Genomic DNA, 24,582 nt, shown 5'->3' on the forward strand with positions numbered 1-24,582 from the left:
CTGGGCCTCCTGAGAGTCTGCAGACATCTAAGCATATACACTTCTGATTTTAAAGTTTTATTGTCAGCATTTCTTAGAGGCAATAATAGTATTTGAATAAGAGTTTCTCTTTTAAATTTCCTGTTTCTCAATCTTCCTGATAACTCGGTCATGACAATAACTAGATGCTATAAATCAATGTGTCTAAAACAAGTTGTTGATTATCCAAACCCACTTCCAGTGACCAGTTCTAATAATAATTTGAAATTAATATCACCATTTTGGCAAGGGTTTTACTTATTGGCTCCTCCAAATTGCAACACCACATACCTATCATATAGTATAAGTTATCCAACTAGTTATATGTTTTAGTCAGCTTTTTTGCTGCTGTGACTCAAAGACCCAACCAGATCAATTGTAGAGGAGAAAAAGTTTATTTAGGGGCTCATGGTCTCAGAGGTTTCAGTCCATAGACAGCCAGGTCTATTCCTCAGGGTCCTAGATGAGGCAGAAAATCAAAGAGGAAGAATTTGATGGAGGGAAGCAACTCACATGATGATCAGAAAGCAGAGAGACACTCACTTGCCAGATTCAAAATATATAGCCCAAAGGCACAACCCCAATGACCCACCTCCTCCAGTCACTCCCTTCCTGCCTTCAGTTATCATTCAGTTAATCCTATCAGGGGATCAATTCCCTGATTGGGTAAAGGTTTTTATAATCCAATCTTTTTGCCTCTGAGCCTTCTTGCATTGTCTCACAAATGAGTTTTTGGGGTACACCTCACTTCCAAACCATAACATTAGCATCTTGAATATGATTTTTACTCTATAGTTTCAAATAATCAGGCCAATCAATGTGTGTCATGCTATAGTGATCACTAGGAAAAGAGAATGGACTAGTGGCTAGGAGTGTAGCTCAGTGGTAGAGCACTTACTTTGCATGTGCAAGGCACTGGGTTCAATCTCAGCTCTAAAGAGAAAGAGGATGGAATGGAATAAAGAAAGAACAAACAAACAAGGGAGGGTGAGTAGAAAGAAAAGAAAGAGAAAAGAAACTAGAAAGACCAGAAGGAAGGAAGGAAAAAATTCACAAAACCTGGACTTATTTTACCTTTTCAAAAACAGAAGATAATATACATATACCTTGGAATTTCTTATTCCCCCTGTTTAATTCCTTTATTTTTATTTGAAATAAATCTTAAACATGCTATATCATTCCTTGCTATCTACAGCTCTTTTATGGCTCAACTAGATTCAAATTTTTGGATGATTAACTGTCATTGAATTTTATGATTAGTTTTGTAGTATTAAAATGCTGAAGATTGCTTAGGTTAGGGCATAGGAATTTGTTTTATCTATGAGAAAGAGAGATTTGATGGTGATTTACTGCTTTCTTACCATCTTTGTTCTTATGTAAGCTAATATAAAACATATCCTTTTGTTTTCAGGTCTAGATGCTGATGGAATATACCGAGTTAGTGGCAATCTGGCAACAATCCAGAAGTTAAGGTTTATCATCAACCAAGGTAAAGGATGTTTTCACTTCAGGCCTTTTCTTCTGTAGTTACATCTCTAACAAAACTTCAGATTCTGCACTGAGGGTACTGTGAAAAGCTAATGATAAAACTTTTGATAAGAGCCAATAAGAAACAAAAAGTTGAAGAAATTATAAAATTATCACCAGATAAATAAAAGATAACCATTGACCTGTAGAAAATTAGAAAAAAGAGAAAGACAAACTAGTAGTTAATACGAAATAAATAACGAGTGGAAAAGGGCGAAATAAAAGTTGGGAAGAAAATAATTAAAGAAAGAAAAATGGGATAAAGAAAATGTTGAATATATACACAATGGAATATTACTTAGCCATAAAGATTGAAATTATGGTATTTACCAATAATGGATGGAACTGGAGAATATAATGCTAAGTGAAATAAGCCAGTCCTAAAAAACCAAAGGTGGAATATTCTCTCTGATATGTTCTTGCAAACCCACAACAAGGGAGGGGCAGACTAGAAGTTCATTGGACTAGACAAAGGGGAATGAAGGGAAGGGAGGGGAGATGGGAATAGGAAAGACAGTAGAATGAATGAGACATATCATTCCTAACTTCATATGTAAATATACAACCAACATAACTCCACGTCATGTATAACCACAATAATGGGATTCTTATTGGAACAATTTATACTTATACTACGTATGTATAATATTTAAAAATAAACTCTACTGTCAGGTAAGAAAAGTAATCACCAAATAATTGCTCAAATTTATATTCATATACTGAATCTTAATCAAAATAAAAATAGCACACAAAAAATTAACAGCTTATAATAGACACTTAAACATGCTGATGAATAAAAGAATGAATGAATGATGGAAATTCAAGGGTGAAAATCACATATGGTAGAAAATTATGTAATTAGTAAGGACAACAATGAAAAATTAGAAACTATGTATGCTGTAAAAGAATTACAAATTAAAATAACAAGATACCCCTACACACCTATTAGAACAGCTGTGATCTGAAGCACCACCAAGTGTTGGCTAAGATGGTATAGTCACTTTGGAACATAGTGTGGCAGTTTTTTTTTTTTTTTTTTCAGTTTTAATGATGTAAGATTGACAGATAAAAATTATATATATGCAAGGTATACATTGAGCTATTTTTTAAATTTTTTACAGACTGCATTTTGATTCATTGTACACAATAGGGTACATCATTTTGTTTCTGTGGTTGGGTAGGATGTAGATTCATACCATTCGTATAATCATACATGTATATAGGGTAATGATGTCTGTCTCATTCCACAATTTTTCACATTCCCCTCCCTCTCATTTCCCTCTATGTAATCTAAATTTCCTCCATTCTTCTCTCACTCCACCCCCTCATCCCCATTACGTATCATCATCCACTTATTAGGGAAAACATTTGGTCTTTGGTTTTTTGGAATTGGCTTATTTCATTTAGCATGATGTTCTCCAATTCCATCCATTTATCTGCAAATGCCATAATATTTTTCTTCTTTATGACTGAATAATAATCCATTGTATATATATACCTCAGTTTCTTTATCCATTCATCTCTCGAAGGGCATCTAGGTTGGTTCAATAATCTAGTTATTGTGAATTGAGCTACTATAAACTTTGATGTGGCTGGTTTACTGTAGTATGCTAATTTTAAGTCCTTTTGATATAAACTGAGGAGTGGGATAACTGGGTCAAAAAGTGGGTCCATTCCAAGTTTTCTGAGGAATCTCCACACTGCTTTCCAGAGTGGTTGCACCAACTTGCAACTCCACCAGCAATGTACAAGTGTGTCTTTTTCCCCACATCCATGCCAATATCTTATTGTTTGTATTCTTGATAATAACCATTCAATTGGAGTAAGATGAAATCTTAGAGTTGTTTTAATTTGCATTTTTCTAATTACTAGAGATGTTGAACACTTTTTCATATATTTATTAATTGCCTGTATGTCTTCTTCTATAAAGGGTCTATCAGTTTCCTTGGCCCATTTATTGATTGGGTTCTTTGTACTTTTGGTGTAAAGTTTTGTAAGTTCTTTATAAATTTTGAAGATAAGTGCTCTATCTGAAGTATGTGTGGAAAATATTTTCTCCCACTCTGTAGGCTCTCTCTTCACATTATTGATTGTATCCTTTGCTGAGAAAAAGCTTTTTAGTTTGAGTTCATTCCATTTATTGATTCTTGCTTTGATTTCCTGTACTTTGGGAGTCGTTGAGGAAGTCTGATCCTAAGTCAACATGTTGAAGATTCAGGCCTACTTTGTCTTCTATTTGGTGCAGGGTTTCTGGTCTAATTCCTAAGACCTTGATCCATTTTGAGTTGAGTTTTATGGAGGGTGAGAGGTAGAGGTTTATGGAGTTCCAGTTTTCCCAGTACCATTTGTTGAACAGGCTATATTTTCTCCATTGTATGATTTTGACTCCTTTGTCTATTATGAGGTAGCTGTATTTATGTGGTTTTGTCTCTGTGTCTTCTATTCTATACCATAGGTCTGCCTGACTATTTTGGTGCCAATATCATGCTGTTTTGTTTCTATTGCTCTGTAGTTTAGTTTAAGGTCTGGTATTGTGATATCTCCTGCTTCACTTTTCTGCTTAGGATTGTTTTGGCTATTCCAAGGTCTCTTATTCTTCCAGATGAATTCCATGATATCATCTGATCCAACAATTTTTCTCAGGTATTTACCCAAATGAGTTGAAAACTAATATTCACACAAAAACCCGCACACAAATATTTATAGCAACTTTATTCTTTGCTGGCAATAATTGAAAGCAGGGCTGAGGATGTAGCTAATTTTTTGAGCAATTTCCTCGAATGCAGGAGACCCTGGGTTCAATTCCTCAACCAAGATAAAGGATGTTTTCACTTCAGGTCTTTTCCTCTGTAGTTACATCTCTAACAAAACTTCAGATTCTGCACTGTATGATGCTAGAGCTGTAGAAATGTATTCTATATCTTTGTGAAGAACCATAAAACATACAACACAGAGTTAACCTTAATCTAAACTATGGATATAGTCGATAATAATACATCAATATTTGCTCATCAGTTTTAACAGTGACCCACTAATGTAAGGTGTTAACATTGGGGGAAGTTGATGTAAAATTGAGGTCATATATGGTAGCCTTCTGTTCTTTCCATTCAGTTTTTCTGCAAACCCCAAATTACTCTTTAAAAACCATTAATGAAAAATTTAAATATTAGGAAATGACAAATAAGAAGCCCAAGACATCTTTAAGTGGTACTAGAGAAGCTCATCTGTTTTATAATCAGATAAATATGATAGAACTCAGACTCTCCTTGCATCCTTGCCATCTTAGTTAACCCCTTTGTGCCTCTGCTCCTTAAAGTGAAGACAGCGGGGCTAGGGGTGCCTTGGGCTAGGGGTGCCTTGTGATGATACAATTAAATAACATATATGATATTTCCTTAGTAAACACGACTTGTGCTGCACGTTAGTCTTTCTTGTACTTAAAAATAGTCAGTGGTGTCCTCAGAAAAATTTAGAAATTCCTCATAAACTGGCTTTACATCCAACCCAGCTTCACCAGAGGATCCCCTGAATTGCCTTTGTGGTACCTTTTTTTTTTTTTTCTTGGTTATGTTGGTGATGGTGCTAGGGATCGATCCCAGGACTGGCACATGCTAATCAGGCACCCTGCCCTGAGTTATATCCTTGTCCACTTCACACTACACTCTTTAGCTTGACTCCCTAATTTGCAGTCATTGCATTTCATAATGCTTTGCATGCTTCCTTCCCTTTACTTTCAGTATTCTTCCATCTATTCTTTCTCACCCACATACAGAGTGAGAATTCTCCAAGGCCCGGACTACAAGTGTTTTCTGTCTGGAATCCTCCATCCTGGGGTTTGTCTCTGTGTTCCCATTGCAGTTGGATGGTTGAATTTACAATAGTGTATTTATATCCAACATCAAAAATTATATCTAATATAAGATCCACAGGTCTAATGTCATTTTTTGGAGAGACTATAACTACATATACTTAGTGCTTATATTTCAGAAACATTAACATTTGAAAGTCCCAGAATTTTAAAAATATAGGATACTGGTTGAATTGTCCATCTTTTGTACAAATCTTTATAAAAGGTTAAGACTTAAATCATCCTTGTATTTACCCCATTACTAGTTTTGGTCTCAGGGATTCCCTACAGGGATTTCTTATTTAGTATTTGTTGAAAAATATGTGTGTGTGTGTGTGTGTGTGTGTGTGTGTGTGTGTGTTTAGCAGGTAGAAACCTTAAAATTGCCCCATGATTCTTATTTATGAGAATCTCTATAACTGAGAAGTTCAACAACTCTGCTCTTGATTATTTGTCTTTCAGAATTTCTCTCCTTCCTGGGAAAAACAGAACTAAACTTTACCTCATTTATTCAGATCGGTCCCATTGAACAGAATGAGAGTGCCACTTCAGTGGGTAAAAATGGGATAAAATAGCCCCAGCTTCATTTTTGTTCCTGTTTATAACCAGCTAAAGTCATTCTTATAATATATTTCATGCTGAAACCATATCCTGATTGGGATTCTAGACAGCTGGGCAACACATTTCTTCTACAAAGAAGAAATCTCAAAACAGAAGCCCTGCTAGAAACAAACACTAGTTGCATTTCCTGCCTTAAAAAACTATTCTCAGCAGTTTGAAAAGGAAAAAAAAAATCTGCTATGAAAATATGAAATCTGTCCATCTCGTCTTTTGCAGTCCAAACTTCAGAGTCCTCTGAGGCTATGTAACTGCTCATGTTTCCATGAAAGTTGACAATGTAAAGCTGGACAGAGGCCTGAGTTGGTATTTGGTAGCACAGAATTGTCAGTAAACTGTTTCCCTGGTTTATAGCACTGTCAGAATGCAACACATTCAACACAAATTATGCTACATTAGGACCTTTGATACCAGTGACTTTGTCCAAGTTGTGCTATGGAGTTTTTGAATTAAATGATAAGTGAAATGTGCATACCAGCCCCTTTCAAAATTTGCTAATCAGATTAGCCTGTAAATAAATTTTTTGGATGGGTTTCATAAACCTTGTTACTAATACCATACCTGCCCTTCCACCCATTTGAGGCCTTTAACAGTAAAACTGACTTAGAAGAGAACCAGTGCTGGAAACAGAGGCTGCCATGTACATAGTGGCCTCATGTGTATGTGTGTGTGTGTATACGAATGTGTGTAATACTTTCCTTGTGGGGATACTCTTTATCTCCTCTATGTTCACCTTACTCAATGTTCCTTTCAAGGAGGCTCTAAATATACATGTTTTTAAATGAATAAGCCCTATCCACTGTTAGACTAGACAAATGAAAACTGATTTTGGAGGTTTTCAAGAACAGTTGAATTGCAATTTATGTGTTTCACTAACTTTCTTGAATGCTATAATCATCAGCAATTCTAAATACACCAGTTGAATGATTCAATTTGTTTTGGTTTTCTGTTCGACTCATGAAATCAGAAGGGATTAGATATCCTTAATTATACTTCCAGATCAGATGATATACAAGTTAAGTCCAAAGATATCACTTTTGAGAAGTATTACCTAATTATAACTCATATAGATAATAATAATTATAAAAGAAGCTAGCATTTTCATAATTTTTTATGTGTCAGGCACTGTTGAAGTGTTTTACATAGTTTCTTCAGTGTCATAGGTAGATTTTATTTCCTTTTTTAAAATGGAGAAACTGAGGCTCAGGTGTTAAATAGTGTCCTAAGGTTATATAAAATGTAAACAAGAGAGCTAGAACCAGATCTTGGATCTCTGAATCAGGGCCTGGACTGCTTCCTACTGCCATGACTCTGCTCTTCCCAACCATTAATTTTTTTATTACACTTTCATAAAAGCTGACATCAGTCATTCCATGCTATACACGTTCATTTGTAACTTTCCATTTCAATCCTGCCTATTGATATTGGTAAGTGAAAAGTACTACCATTAGAGCTTGGTGAAAATTGTTCAAGAAGGGAGATGCCTGGGAAAATACCAAACATTACAGTTATGAAGAAGCCTGGCACTGCCATTTTCTGTAGGGCTTTGAGTATCTACGTTTGGATGAAGAAATGACTTTACTACAATACTCTTCTAGTCTTGAGGAATGGCATCGAGGATTCTTGATTTACTGGGATGTGGATGCATTAGCAAGCAGTCCTCTGCCTTGTTTGTTGAATTTGGTGACAGCTTTCAGTGACATTTTGCTGATGTAACTCTTTGCTCTCTGCAAGCATCCCCCAAAGAAAAATGGTCCATGACCTTAGATGTCAACCTGTCATCAGCCTGTGTCACTGCGTTGATTCTTCAGAATGATCTGTGACCTCCTGATGGTTTTCTAGCATGGGGGTACTTCTGCAAAGGACAGACTTCAGAATGGAGGATGCTGCATAACTGTGTTGAGAACTTTTGACAGTGGGTCTTGGAAATCCCACCAGGCTGAATTCCCCCTTCTCCCCACATCAGAACTTGATTTCAGCTGCCATCTAGGCTTATTGCCCAAACTCAAAATTCACTTCAGATTCTCTTTGGTATTATTTAAACTTCCTCTTTCCCCTTTCAAAAAAGAGACAGGAGAGATTGGCAACCTTTTTGGAAAATACCAGCTACGAAGCTTCCCAAGCCCACGAGCCAAAGGGAGAGCTGCGAAGCACTGCCGAAAGAACTGACCGGGAATTTTACAGACTGATGTTTTTTAGTGCACAATAGCAAATATACCTGTATAATAGCAAATATACCTATACCTGTAACTGTTTGCCTGAACTAAAGGAAATTACTTTTTACCAGTATTTTATACCTGTTTTTCATAGTTAGAAACAAAACTTAAAGGGAGACTCTTAGGGGCACTTTTCACTTTTTCACACCGGGAGGAATAAAATGTGTCAATACCGTAAATCTATATACTTGAGAATCGTGTGTGTGTGTGTGTGTGTGTGTGTGTGTGTGTGTGTACCTACTTACGCATGTGCATTTGTTGTTTTAAGTGGAAGAGGCTATGTTTTAATTAATTTACAGTCTTATATTTTGCCTATTTTTGTCCACCCATATTTTATTGACATAATAATACAAATTAGATGTTGTCTCTAAGGGATGGATTTGTTTATTTTTTTTAACCCAATAAGAATAAACGCCATTGAAAAGAAACTATTAGAAAAGTAATTTTTGTGACCAACCATTTTTAAACTACTTCTATATAGATTGGTACCTTAAAGCAAAGCAAAGCGTTAACTTTAGTAGCTATCCCTGTGCTTTTCATATTATTTGCAGCATCAAAATTGAATAAAAGAAAGGGAAAGTGAGAAAGAATGTGAACAATTGGCAGTTTCATCATGAAATAAGCAATTGGATGAAACAGAAAAGGCTTTGGGAAAGGATTTCAAAACTTCTACTTCTGTTCTTATAAAATAGCCCTGTACGAAGCCCATTCATTTTTCTATTACATCAGTTTATATTGCTCCCTTATTATTTTTAAAATGAGTATTTCCTTAAGCCTACTTCACGCTCACCACCAAACACAGCAACAACAAAACAAACTGTTATTTGCTTTATCCTATTCTGCAAGGCGGTTTTTGGTAAGTCAGATCATTGGTATTGCACCTTTTTGGCTTCCATGTGACAAGATTATCTCTTAACAATGATTTATTTTTCCCATTAAAGCTGAAGAGATCACTTGATCATGAAAAGGCCAGACTCTAACATCATTCAGGGCTTTGGAAACTTTCTCAGACCTCATTTTTCAGTTACACAGAGTCAGAGAGCTCCGACTACTGATGGTAACACTGGTATTGCTTTCTAGCTGCTTAAGAAAATATATGAGCAATAGAAAATAATCCTGAACTCAGAGGTCAAAACAATAAGCTTTTCATATTTTCACACATTTATAAACTTTCTAGTTTGAACATTATATGATGTATTCCAATAGCAACTTTATAAATCCTTTTATTTCTAAAGAACACAAATTCTGACTACTCATTTTAAAACAAAATTATACCATATGTTTGTTGTGGATCATATTTTATTATTCATTATACACCAAGGCATAAGAAACTGACCTAACACCATGGTCAAATAATTAACAGCAGAGACTATTTAGTGGGGAAAGAACATCAGATAAGAATCGAAGGATCTGTCTCCTTATCTTAATTCTGAGCTACTTTTAAGTCTAATAGAATCCATTTTAACCATTTTGAACCTCAGACTATTCATTCCCAAAATGGGAATAATGTTAAGAATGTGCAGACTATAAAAATTGAATCAACCGAGGGATAATTAGTATTAAGATGACAAGAAGAAAAAATAGGATGGATATTACTTAGTTTTCTTAGTATTAACAATACCAAACATTAACAATCAAATGTTTTTTGCCTTCTATGTGATTGAATTTTCTTTGATGATAAAGATTATTTTTAAAAAACGAGAAACCAAATATTTGAAAACATTAGAAGCTTCTTTCTATCAAGAGGTTGATCTCATTGCTAGCCAAATTCATAGAGCTTCTGGATTCCTGGGCACAAAAGAAAAAATTAATTTCTTTGGTTGATAAGTTTTTCTTGGAGAAGATGAGTATATTCTACTGAAAGTACAGGTACTATTTCAGTTGTGGTTTTTCAATGTAGATTTGGCCATTGCCTCTAGAAATTAAATCACAGTTATGTAACTGCCAATACCCAGGAAAACCCCTTAGAATATTTATGAAATTCCATCATAATTATCATCATTATTATACCAAACCATCATCATCACCTTCAAAATTAATGAGCAGTTATTAAAAGCTTAATGGGAAAACACATCAAGCTCACTTGTTTTAACTATACTCTGTAGCACTGGTTCTTGACCCTGACAGCATATCAGAATTGTATTGCTTGTCTACTGCTGCATCACAATATCACTGCCAATTTAGCTGCTTAAAGCAATACAAATTTATTATCTCACAGTTCCTGTGGTCAGAAGTCTGGGCACAGTTCTGCTGAATCCTCTGAAAGTTTTCAACCCAGGTGTCAACCAGGACTGGATTCTTGTCTAGGGACAAGTTCACAGGTTGCTAGCAGAATTAAGTTCCTCGTGGGTTATTGGACTGAAAGCCTTGGTCTATTGGTGGCTCTTTTCCAGAGGCCTTACAAACCATCTCATAACATGGCATCTTGCTTCATCAAAACAGCCAGGGAGAGAGAGAGATTAGAAGCAAGGCAGAAATCATAACCTTATGAACAGAATCTTGAAGGCCAGGGTCCCATCACCTTTGCTACTTTCTGTTGGTGAGAAGCAAGTGAAAATTCTCACCCACTCTCTGGGGATGGGAGCGGGGAGTGGGGCGGGAGATTACATCAAGCATGCATATGAGGAAGTGGGGATAATTGAAGGACATTTGAGTCTGTCTGCCACAGCAATCAAGTGGTGGAGCTTCTCAAAAATAAATGTTTTGAAGCTCACTCATAGAAACTCCCAAGTAAAAAGTCCCAGATTGGAGCTCTAAGCATGTGTTTTTAAAGAGAAACTCTGCAGAGGAGTCATGCACAGTAAGGTTTGGGAATCTCCTACATAGCATATTGCTAACTCTGTTCTGGCTCTCTACTGGACATATGGCTTACCAAGACGTAAGATAAATGAAGGTGAAGCAAAGCAGAAATAGACTATAAATCCCTTTTTTTTTGTTAACCAGTTTTCCTGTGAGGGGAAACTTTCTCTTGTTTTCTAATGTGATAAGCTTCACTAAACTTCTATAAACTGAGTCGTTAATGTAAAAAAAAATAGCATGGATGTAACAGATATATTATTCATAAGATTAAAATTATGTTCATTGCTGCGATTATTATTTTCTTTTTGGTACCAGGGATTGAACCCAGGGGTATTTAACTACTGTGCCACATCCCCAACCCCTTTTAAGTTTTTATTTTGAGGGTCTCGATGAGTTGCTGAGACTGGCTTTGAGCTTGCAGTCCTCCTGCCTCAGCCTCCAGAGCCACTGGGATTACAGGCATGCACCATTGCGCCTGGCTACAATCATTTTACGATGTGTAGATTCTGGAATAAATGAAAAGGAAAGATGTTCTACCTAATAATTTGCTGACAAAACTTAAGAGTAAATAACATTGAAAAATGCTGTACCAAAGCTGATGATAGCTGATGCTTAATTGAGAATCTATTACATTGGTTGGTTCCTCAAAGTTATAGGTATTTCTGACCCTCATAAGTTTGTTAGATAGACAAATTTTGTTAACCACATTCTTCACAAGAGAAGACCATACTTCAGAAAGACAACTTTTCTAAGATCACAGAGTTAATACGTTAAGGAACCAGAACACAAATCCATGTAAAATTTACTACTATGTATTGCCTGGTTGCTGGATTCAGCTTATCATGTGAGAGGAGTCAGAGAGAGCTTTTTCTTCTTTTTAGCATCAAAGAATCAAAAACCACTTATTTTCATTATAATGTTGTATTTTCCTGGTCCATCCTGTGGGAATCTTTCATAAGAGAAAATTCCATTTTAAAATGCCCTTTAAATTAGGAATCCCTAACTCCCTATAAGTACATTGATGATGGAAAAGTTGGTTCATCTGTGTATCTCCAACATAGCAAACTGTCTGATATTTCATATGCACTAAAAAAATGTGTTCCTACAAAATAAAATGAGAGAATGATGAGTTTCTAATACAAACTTACTCTGCCAAATGATCTCATTGGTCCATTGTGTTAGGTTCCATTTCTTGTATGTTTCAGCAGAGAAATCACATGCTATATTTTACATTATGTTTTCTGTCAGAGGGCTATAAATTAGCATTTGATTTTAGTCTGGATGTAAGAATCATGGGACAGAAGGAAATAGTGAAGAATCTCATACTCCCATTCCCTACCTCAGTACAGCAAAACTTCAGGGAAGTTAACTTAGTATTCTTTAACACAGGTCATTGTTAGCAATTAAACACATCATGTACGTTATCAGAAATCATGTGTAACCAGCCTTGCCATCTTACCCCTTCAAAATGCTGGGAATGACTAGTTAGGAAAATAACTGGATTTGGATAAATAGCAATGGAACTGTGCTGCTCTTGTTAACTCCAGTGCCCTGAATTTTGAAAGTATCTCTTTTGTTTTTGTTTTCACACAGGAAATCCCTGTTGCTAGTAATTACAGCTTTAATGACTCACATATATTTATATAGCACCTCTCTTCCAAGGTGCCCCACATACTTTAGAAACATTTCCTAACAAAGTGTGCTGCAGAAAGAAAAAAGTATTCTCCATCTCCTTAAAGCTGTTTCTAAAAAGGAGGTTAACAGTTTCAGGGACAGGAAGGATTTTTTTCAGGTCCTCATGAACATCCTAAAGATATGTGTCCAAAGTTTGCAAATGCTGGAACTGAAGAGTCAAACTAAGGTCTAAATGCCTTGGAGTCGCATGAGCACCAAACCCCTTTCTCTTTCATGCCTGCCTATTGATGGGCCCACTGGAGGAAGGAGTGGCCAGTAACCTTTTTAGCTTTCCTCCTCTCCAGGGATCCCAGAACAGCAGGATTTATATGGAGCTAAGAGGTGAGCTCAATAAAATAAGATTTTTATTTTACATCATTCATTTGACACATATTTAAAGAACTCTTATGAGGTGCCAGGCATTAGGTGGGATACTAAAAACACAACAATGAAAGGAACAAGCAATATTCCCAGGCACACGGAGCCTCCAAGTTCATGGACATTCCAGTCTGCTAGCTGACAACACCCGTGACTGACTCAGTGTAAAGTAGTTAGAAAACAAGAGGAACTGAAGGCCTCCCCTGTTCTGTTCCCTTTTTCTCTTAAACAGCAGAGGGATTGGTGGCCTTGCAGCATCACCATCTTCTTACCATTTTTACTTCTCCAGATTGCCTTTGTGTAGCCTCATCACCCCCTGCTACCTTCTTCCTGAGTGAGTGTCCTACTTCCCCTTCTTCTTACTCTACTCCTTTTATGTTCTGACCATCATCATGGACTCACTCACATTCCTATGCTCAGTGTTTTGAAATCATACCATCAATGTCCCATCAGGCTTTTGGACTAGATTAGATAGGTACCAATGGAACAGTAGACCCGTCCTTCAGAGCAAGAGGCACACTACTGTTGATTTTGCTTCCTTATGAACTCACCCCTTAACACAAATCTCATGATTCTGTGCATTAATCTCAAGGGGAGTTAACTTCTCCACTATGTTCCCACAACATTTTGTACCTGTGGTTCAGTACCAATTTTAGTCAATTTCCTATCCCATCTCTATCTATTTCCTCACTATTAGATGTTGGAGGGTGAGCTGTGCTTCCTTCACCTGAGGATTCTAGATAATGCCCATCATGTGCCATGCTCACTGTAGGTTTTCAATACTCTTGTGCCTGTTCTTTCGGTTTGCCAAAATACTCCATAATCCCATTCTGTCCTCAGTATCTATCTGACTTTAAACCAGGGTCAGTCATCACCCAAAGCCTAGAGGGTCCAAGTGTGCCTTCAGAGCCTTCTGGTCACCCTCCCTTCAGCCCTGGCACAGGCAAGACTTTGAGAATTACCAAACTCACCTTCCCCACACTTAAAAACTACACACACCCAGCCATCTTTTCTGTTCTCTCCCTCTCCCTTTTCTTTCACAAAACATTTGATACACATTAGTATCCCCACCTCCTAAAAATGTGCTCCAACTTTGCAAGGTGATAATCAGTTGGTAGGTAAGGCTCTGTGACTCCTGGGAAGCATATGGTCAGGGGCCTCATTGAATCAGGACAATAGTATGGATTTCAGTTTGTACATAGAATATTTTAAGAAAATAATGTTAACTCTCAAAATCATAGCATTTCACAACTATAAAGTCAGCCTGGCCTGGAATTTTCTGCTTCTGACTCCCCAGAAATGTTGTATCTCTCATGTGTTTGTTCATTCTTACTTCTGAATTAATGTAGTCCTCTCAAATTCTAAATCTAAATGTAATTTCTGACAGCGCCACCCTCACTACTAATCTAGTAACCTAAGGTTTCCTCCTAAAAATTTAACAAGCTACCAAAGACAACCAAAATGCAAAAGGCCACATAAAGAATCATTGAAACCACTTTTAAAATGGTGAAGTGTATCACATAGGTAAATTGAAATCTTCAAATTATAAAAATGGAAATTCAAAATAGAAAAATAACTGTAGATATCTTTCTATCTGCTTCTTCATTTATAGCACCTTGCATTTTTAGAGATGAAAGAATATTAAGGCATCTTTTTTATTTCCCAGGAATAAGAAAAAGAAGTGCTAACTACAATGCAGCTTCATGACTCAAAAGTCTGTAACTGGTATTAATGAACTTTTTAAATGCTAATTTTAATGCTTACTCCAACAGCAAGATGCCTTAAAGCAAAACTTCACATTTCTTATCTGCTAAAAGCAATGTGTTTGCATCCCTTACAAAATAAAATGGTTGAAATAAGATTTTTAAATGGCTCAAAGTTTCAAGGACTTCTCTTGTTCACAGTTATTCTTCTAGAGAAAAGAAATTTATAAAATCACATCCCTTAATGGTCCCTCTGCTAGAAAATGGAAGCACTCCCAAATAAGTTCCACTGTAGGAAAATCAAAAATAACATGTAAACTACAAATATGTTAGCCAATTGAGAATATTTATTAACTAAATAATTTAATAATAAAGAAAATGCCTACTTGATTAATTGTTACAGAGTAAAAATTACAATAAAACTGTCTTGATCAGTGCTTTGCAGAAGCGCCATTACTGTCTGTGCAGTTGTTTAACAAGGATTTAATTGGAAAGATAAGTGAATGCACATTTAAAAGTATTGTTAATTTGCTTTATAATCACCCCATCCTTCACAGTATTGACAGCACAAGGCACAAACCCCTTTCTGTTTTACAAGTATTATTTTCCATATGTGCACAATAAATTCTGAAGCAGTAATTGGAAATTTTATGGGATCCAACATACCTAGTATAGTGGGTTTGGAGGTGCACTTTCTTTATGAGAGGTAACCCAGTTCTAGCTGTTGGAAAGGAGTAACAAATTTTTATCTATTTCCCTCTTCCATTATAGATCAAAATAATATTTTATCCATTTCTAAAAAAAGTTACCTCATATGTTTTATGTCTAATAAAATTGGTATTGAGATGAGAAAAATTTTGTCTAGGTTCTTTTAGTTAGTGACTATATTATTTTCTTTAAAATGTGCATAAGCAGTGACAGTTATAATCAAGGATGGCTTCTAAGTATGTGGCATCTGTATCTGAAAATACTTGTACTCAAACCTCTTGAAGAAGAGAAAATGGGAAAAGAACTTCATTTACGAATGACTCTATCTCTACAGCCACATGCACACACACATGCACACACGCTCACCCTCACACACCATTAGGTGCCTGGAATCATCTGGTCAAAAATCTAATCAGCATGGTTTACAAAATAATGTGAATCTAATGCCTTACATTTCTTAGAAGCTGGAACCTTAGCTAACAATACCCCCAATGCCTAAAACTCAGAGACTTTTCTTTTTTTTGTCCAAAGAGTCTAAAGCTGCTTTGGAAGCAGGTCATTTGCTCTATCCAGTGGGAAAATAAAGATAGGGCCTGATGTATTTGCTGATCCCCAAGGAGGCACAATCCCTGGGTTTCATTTCAAAAGAGAAAAGAACTGCCACTATGAGCCTTGCCTTGAAAATGGTGAACAGTAATTGAATGAAGCTTGCTTGGTCAGTTGCCTCCTCCCTCACTACTGATAAAGGCTGCCCCATTATGATGAGTGGGAATGTCCCCAAAGTGTCTATGTAAGGAACTCTAAAATCATAAAAATATATGGGGATGTTTAAAATCCCCCTCAACCATAGCTGCATCATGCTTGAATTGGCAGAAATCTCTTAACTTTAACTGTAGTTTGTTTTTTTTTTTTTTTTCTTTTCTATAGACAGCAAACACTTCAAACATGGAACTGCAGAAATTCTTTTGAAGAAAATTTACCTTTGAATACTTTTCTCTATAAACCCCTTTGCATGTTATCTCTATATATTATCATAGAAAATGATTATCTTTAGTCTGGCTATGCCTCTAAATTTCTAGTATCTTTTATGCTTACAAAGTACAATAGATCTGTTTTGAGTTTCACATATCTAAAGATTTGCCAATAAATGCTGTGTCCAGTCATTAATATCAACTTACCAATCATATGACTCTTTCTTCACTCATACCTTCCCCAGTAAAAATTATTACATGCTGAATTTCATTCTCCTTATATGTGCATATACTTGTGTATTATGAAAACAATACACAGATGCACATAATGTACACCCTTTAAAGATTTTTTTTTTTTTTTAGTGCTTATTCAAATTTCTCCATCAGAGCCATGGATTTTAAAACCATTTGTCTCCAGTGAAAATGTCTTTGGGACCAAGACCTATACATGCCCCATTTCAACTAGTCGGAGTAGAGACTGGTGCAATAATGAACTGTCCAGCTGTCCTTTAATTAACCGAAATGAGGGAAATGTAATGTTTGATGAGAGAACCAGGATTCTGTGAGAGATAATGGGAAGACTATATGTTTCTCTACTTTCCTGCATATGACGGAGCCATGGGGTGCAGGAGGGAGATGAGTCTTTTTTATGCTCCAGTAGGGGGAGCTTTCTTTTCCCTACTGTAAGAACAGCATGGTGCATGTGTTTAAATACGCCATCCTAAAATGCAGACTTTTCATTTTCATTTTGCAAGTGGGAAATTTCACTATGTGATGGGCACATTACTCTTCTTAGCGACACATTTTGTGCAAACTCATTTGGGAAAGAATAGGAAATTTAGGATACTGCCTTCATATTTCTTCTGGAAATGTTAGCCTGAGTCCATTATTTTCAAGCCTGATGAGGATTACAGTTCATTTGTATTTCACAGAAACCCATATTGTATTCTGTTTTGTGGAGTAAATAAGAGATGATACTGTTCTAATAGTGCTTATATTTTGCTTTCCATATGAATAGTCTTATTCTGGGGGCAAGAGAGAAGGAAAAGGAAGCAGAGACTGGAATACTCAATTTAGCCTTCTCTAGATGCAATGTGTTATTCTGACAAAGAAGTGCCCTGAATTATTTTATAAATAATCTAAACTGGAGGAGGTGGAATATAAACTCACTTAGGTCACTGAGTATATCCATATTCAAATGACATTATAAAAAGCGCTGTTCAGTAGCACCCAAATCTCTATCTCTTATTTAACCATGTCTAAAATACTTGTGGACTAACCTGATTTGATGGCAGTGTAGGTGGATGCTTATGTGCCACTGAAGGGAATTCTTTACAAAATAATTTTCCACCAGCATTTCACTGTCCTGACATGCCACAATTAGAAAATCAATTCATCTGGCTAAGGCAAGAAAGGCAAATAACTTCACCTTTTATAATAAATAATGGTTTGGTGTTAGTGACTGATTAGATGGTTGTGTTAAGAAGGCTATTGAAGCATTGTTTTAATTAAGTAAGTAAGAAAGAGTTCTCTAATCTACTAGTGAAATATGACAAGGGCATATTTTATTTTATTTTATGTTATTTTATTTATTTATTTTTTTGGTACGGAGGATTGAACTCAGGGGCACTCAACCAATGAGTCACATCTCCATGAGTTGCTTAGTGTCTCACCATTGCTGAGACTGGCTTTGAACTTGCAATCCTCCTGCCTCAGCCTCCCAAGTCACTGAGATTACAGGAATATGCCACTTTGCTCTCCATGGGCATATTTTTAAAATTTTAAAGATTCTCTATGTACGTGCTATTTACTTTGTTTCTAGTAAGGTATTATAAAAGAAAAGTAGTCTATTAAAACTTAAAAATGCCATGTGAAGCTTAACATTGTGGAAATATTATAAATATGTATCTATATCAGGCAGGACAGCAGATAATCGAGTGAACCTTCGAGGGAACACAGCAAAAAAAAATATGGAAAATTTGGAAGAGTCAGAAGAAGATTATATCATTAAAAAATGAAGAACTGGGAACAGTTATTTGACTTAAGGGCAAAATTAAAATTCTTAATTCAAACAATGAATTGGATGAAAAAGTCATATTTTACTTAACCTTTCACTAGAGCCAAACCTATTCTACCACTTACAAAATTCCTTCTTGGAATAAGGTATGGGTAAGACTATTTTGTTGAGTCTCATTTATTGTGAAAGTCATATATTTAGTTAATTTCCATGTAAATGAAAATTCAAAATAATTTTCCATAGAAAACATGTCCCAGCTGAGTGTAGTGGTGCTTGCCTGTAATCTCAGCATCTCAGGAGGCTGGGGCAGGAGGATCACAAGTTCCAGGCCAGCTTCAGCAACTTTGTGAGACCCTCTCTCTCTCTCAAAAAACAAAAGGACTTGGTATGTAGGTAGATGGTAAAGCACCCCTGAGTTCAATCCCCAGTAGCAAAAAGAAGAAAAAGGAGAAGGAGAAAAAATGTCCCAGTCCATTCGATGACTTAAGCTGAGAACCATAAATACCATCTTTATTACATAAAGTTGTCATCAAACTAGAACTACCCTTCCTATAGGGAAGATAAAAATCACTTCAAATAGAGCAAAACTCTCAGTTTTGATATGTCAAACAAAGTCTTTCTACTTTGCCCGCATTTCATTTGGGCTCAGGCTGATGAGATTTGTTTTCATTAACACAAATTTTTAAATGTCCTGAAAAAAATACATGAAGCCACCATCTGCAGCAGATCTCAATATTCCATGTAACCAATCCATTGGCTTTGAACAGGCTTTGTGTCCACCCTTTCTATCAGCCTAAATGCAGTCCCCTTCAATGGGGCTATAAGGAAATGTTGACTTTTTTGGTTTATTTACATATTCGTTCTTTCAGTGTATAAGAATTCTATAGCTGAAATACTCACTATTAGGAACTAAGCAGTAAATGAAACATAGACTTGACTTAGAACTGTTTTGACTTCAAGGGACAGAAATCCATCCAAATTGGCTTAAACAAAAAAAGAAATTTTTATGTAACTGGAAAATTCAGGAAATGACTGGCTTCAAGCATGACTAAATTCTAAAATTTAAACAGCATCAGTAGAACCTCTGCTCTCTTCTCAACTCTGCTTGCCTCCATGTTATCTTCATTCTCTGGCTTCACGTGGTGATAAAATGACCACCAGCAGCTTAATGTCAGCATGGTCCCAGGTTCTCGTTCATGGGGAATCTCTTTTACCCATTGAGCCTGATTATTATTAAACAAAACTGGGTAACTAACCAATACCTGAATCAACCACTATGGCTAAGGAAAAGGGATGAACTGACTGGTTGACCAAGGTGACACGCCTCACATTTGGAGGTAGAGACTGAGGTCTACCAGGGCACATAATCAGGGATAGAAGGAGGGGGATACTCTTCAAAAGAATTTGGTACACTTTCCCAGAAGAAAATGCTGTCTGCAATGAGTAAGTGAGCTTTTACAGTTAAATCAATGAATAGCTCATTGTAGGGACTGGTTTGTGGAAGACATCAGGCATCACTCAAGCAATACTCCTACTTACAAGCACTTTTCAAACCTGCTTAAAACTCACTAGGTAAATTAATTTTACAGGGTTTGGGGAGTTCTTTAAACATGCAGAAATTGCTTTGGGAGATGATATACACAAATCTTTCTGTAATTGATTTGTTCAGGAAAGAAGTAATTATATCCAAGTTAAGTTGGTGAGCCTGCTCAGGCACAAGTGTGGACCCTCAGATGTCCTGAACATTCCATTAGTATATAATTGCTGAAATGAAAAAAAAAATGCTTTCAATGCATTTTAGGCAAACAACATTGAAAAGAAAAGGAAAAAATCTGTTATTTAAGCCAAGTACATGAGGGAACACAGGCATCTATGGACCAATATATATACAATTACAACACAAAGTATGAAATAGGAAAGACTTAACCTTGGACAGGCAAAGGTAAATATTGAGAGTGTCAGAAAAATGATGTAGAGTTACGTAGCTTAAAACTTGGTTAAGGATTGATAGCAAATACAGTCCAGCAAAGAGTGTGTCAGTGCACTGTTGAGATCTTTGGTGACTCCAGGCTGTGCAAAAATCCCCAGTGACTGTCTAGACATAAAGAAAGGTCGTTTTTTGGTCAATATTTTGGGTCACTGTTATTAGCATCTGTGCCGAAAAGTATGTCTTCATAGAAGAAGAGAGAACTGTTTACTTGTTTTTGTTATATCAGAGACACATGAAAAAGCATTCAAATATAATGCAAATAATTGCAAACTGATGTATCCAGCTGTTTAAAAGTTGAATAAATAATTTAGCTTTTACACATGGGCAACCCTTGCTAAAAAACTACAAATCAGAACTCCTCAGTTTGAATCTATTTTATTTTGTTAATAGATGAGCTAATATGATAGGCATTTAATTGTATAATGTATTATTAGCCATTTTCTTTGGCATACCATTAACTTTAAGTAGTATTAATATTTAACATTTCATAATACACACTACAAAGTTCTTATTTTTTCCAGCTGAACAGAAAATGTGCATTGATAGTAAATCTCTTTAAAGTGGGTTTTAAGAGGCTCAGTATGCAAAACTTGTTCCATTTATACTGTTTGATCAGAAATACTCAAAATGCCACAGCATAATAAGGCAAATGCTGTAAGATGACAATGATGCCAAAACTGTATTATGATTTTGTATTCAAATACAATGCACTGCATAATTAGGCATAATTATATAATTTGAATATTTAAAAGAGCATTTAAAATGTGATAGGAGGCATCTAAGTACATCAACTTCTCAGGGATGGTTAAATCAGGGTTATAAAGTTGGGATGCATATTTGTTATTCAATGGGAAACTAGTTCAAACACAAGTTTTCTAGAAGACTTGTAGCTGACTCAAAATCATGGGTGCTAACTCTGTCTGGACAAATTTGGATATGTTTGAATTTGCCCTACCACAGCTTTCTCTCCTTGATAAAACACTCTCAGTATTTAGTTGGTTGAGTTAGGGCTCAGCAGTCCCAGTCTCTATTTGGGTCAGTCTGATGCTCTCTACTTCACGGATATGGTTGGTACCCTCAATGCAGACCCATGCTCCCTGAAAGGTTTGCCCCAATTGCAGGGTGAACTGGGCCAGAAAGAATCAATGGAGCCCTCAGATTCCTGAGTTCCACAAAGATTACTGGAAGAATATGCTCCAGAAGGAATGAATATGCCAGATCATTTTGTCAACAGAGGAGTGCTGACAGGCAACTTCTGAACTAGAAAATGAAGCTCAATTTCTTGACAATATAAATCTTGGGGGTACATCTTTAAGTGAGCAAGAATTAAGGTTCTGAGTCTTTTTTCCAACTCTCTCCACTCAGAGCTTTTTCCTTCATTAGCAGCATTGGAACAATGTTTGCTTTTACTAAGAAAGAACACTGGGAGTTGAAGAAAATACATTTTTTTCTAATCTTGCCTAAATTTTCAATGATCTGAATACAGGGCCAACAGACCAGGCTTATGTCATATTCTAAAATTAGAGGAGAAATTCATGCAATTTGTTTCTACTTCATATTTATTTAGTAGTGATTTAATTAGTGAGCTAAAGATAGAGAGGTGAAAGGAGTTGTCCCAATTCAGAGTATTCAATATGTCAATTTTTTCAGAGATTTGTGTCATTGCAATTAAATAGAAAATGAAAAGGCAAAACGAGAGATTTCCTGTGTCTGTTAGTACCAAAGCCAGATACGTTGCTCCAGAGCTCATCATGTCCTCCAGGAACTGACCACATCCAATTATTCCCAACCCACGCCCGACATAAAGCTTATGCTCCTGCCAGCAAATGTAATTATTGCAGGCAAAGAATGGTTATGTTTGTTTCCACCTCTATGACTGGCTGCTACCAACAGTGTTCTGGGCCTCTTCTTTCCCTGAAAGTGTCTTGCTTAGCACATTTTGCAAAACTCAACTGGAGTTTCAAATTCCTTTGATGAATTCAGCTTATTTTCTTACTCATCCCTCTTTTATTTGTACTTGAAAATTGTTAGTATGAATTTAATAATAATTAATGCCTTAAATTGTTCTATATTTTAGTGTCCTTTATCATTACATATATATTAGTACATAATCCTAATTAATGCAAGTAATTTTCTCTTTACTCTAATTTATACTCTTAGGCCATGTCTCCCTAACCAAAACCATCTAGACTCATGGATAGAATTATAATAACCCTCAAACTTCCCAGAAAAGTCCTTGTGATGCAATGGATGTTTAGTAATGATGGTAATAACAGATATTGGTATTTTGGGGGCACTTACCATAGACTAGATAGAGACATACTAAGTGATGACCAGCATGTATAAGATCACCATAATAATGTTTAGTAGGTGCCATTATTATTCCCATCTTCCAATGAAAAAACCTAGGAAAAGTGAGACAATTCAGTTTAGGGCATAGAATTGGTCATCAGATTTAAACACAGAAACCCTTGAACAGAGTTCCTTAAAACCTTCCAAGGACTGGAGTTTCTCCCTCACAGTCATTTCATTAATGTGAAAGTGATTTGAGAATAAAGAACATGGCAGTTTCTTTTCCTGAAAGACATTACATCTAAATAAATGTACTCTGAAAAATCATAAGTATCATTTAGCATTCCTTTATTTCAATTGTTTATAATGCAGCAGAGCTTTTGCTTCTGCATGCTGAGCAGTCTTACTTGAGTTTAATATGGGATGTGATAATGGGCATGCACATCTTTTTTCATTGTGAGACTTTGTGTTTCACACCCCCATACCTTGCATCCACATATTTGACAGATGGTGTCCTGCAATGCAATGGCCAGTAAGAGGCATGATTGCACTAAATTGGAAGCATGAGGCAAAGGGGTGTGTTTTTATTAGGGGGCAGGGAAGAAATTTGAGGGTAGTGGGTTAGAAGAAATCATCCACAGATGCTGATCTCTGTCTGTTAGTGGATGTGATTTTTGAATTGTGGTAATTCCTGTTTCTGTGACAGTTCATCAAAAATTGAGGGCACCACTTTTGAAAATTACCCATGGTTTCATTTCCAAACTAGATGCAGACTCTGTGCCTTTGATTATTAGAATTATTCAACTCACTCAGTTGGGGCAATGAGGAGGGGCATTGGTAAATACTACCCCAACTGATATTCTGTAAGAGATTCATGCAGCAGCATGAGGCAGCAGAGCAAACTCCATCATTTTTTAACAAGCATTATCTAAACACTCACAGTGGCAACCCATGAGTGAGCCTAAGTGACAATTTGAAAATTTATTTCTCTCCTTCAGAAATGACTACGTGGGTTGGGGGTAGTCAGATTGAAAAATGAGGAGACAAACTTTTCTCTACTTTTGATAAGCATTTTTAGATAAATTGTGGAAGGCAACTGAACAAATATCTAGAATTTCTCTCTTCCTTCAAAGATGTTTTTTTAAGTTATAGAATACATCTCATGCCAACTTCCCAATGGACGAGGAGGAGATAACACTTCAACTTGAAACAGTTAACATCAATTAAGATAGCTCCTTTAGCAAAAGGCAAATTTTGGAAACTGCTTTTCCTTTTGGTCAGGTACTGACTGGAGTTTGAGTTCCAGCTTTCTCTTCAAGGAAAGGAAAACATTCAGATGGAGGGTGTGGGATGAAAGATTTGTGGTAATTTAGAGATGATCATGCATTGGCTGCATCAACTGCAGGAAAATAATTTCTTTGCTATTCTCATGTATAGAGCTCAGCTACCCTCAGGTTCTTTATGCCATTGTAACAAGATGGGGCTTCAATTCCAAAAAGGCTTTACAAGAGAAGCAGGTTGTTGATTCACATAAAGGCATGCCAGGGATTATTTAAGTGGCCAGTAATATAAACATCTTGCTACCTACCAACAGTGAAGTTTATCACATAAATATAATTGTCTTCTTTTAGAAGAATAATAAAAACTGAATCCATATGTTACATATTATTTAAAATTGTTCCAGAAAGATCTATTAGTCCCATGGAAGAAGCAACTCTTCCTCCAGAGGAGAACAGCAGCAGTTTTATTACATTGCATTGTCATTTGTTTAATTTGTTTGTTCCCAGTAGTAGTTTCACACATTTTTATAAACTGTTACTTTTA

At 36.1% G+C, this 24,582-nt stretch overlaps 1 protein-coding gene across 2 annotated transcripts in view; it reads left to right on the plus strand.

Moving 5' to 3' along the window:
• The window catches only part of Arhgap15 (Rho GTPase activating protein 15), a 587,323-nt gene that overhangs the window by 393,424 nt on the left and 169,317 nt on the right, over positions 1–24,582 (plus strand). For both annotated transcript variants that reach the window (XM_047547716.1, XM_047547718.1), the window contains exon 11: positions 1,430–1,507. In XM_047547716.1, coding sequence (XP_047403672.1) covers positions 1,430–1,507 — 78 coding nt within the window. The remainder of the gene's footprint in view (positions 1–1,429; positions 1,508–24,582) is intronic.

Source organism: Sciurus carolinensis, chromosome 3, assembly GCF_902686445.1.
Source record: "Sciurus carolinensis chromosome 3, mSciCar1.2, whole genome shotgun sequence".
NCBI lineage: Eukaryota > Metazoa > Chordata > Mammalia > Rodentia > Sciuridae > Sciurus > Sciurus carolinensis.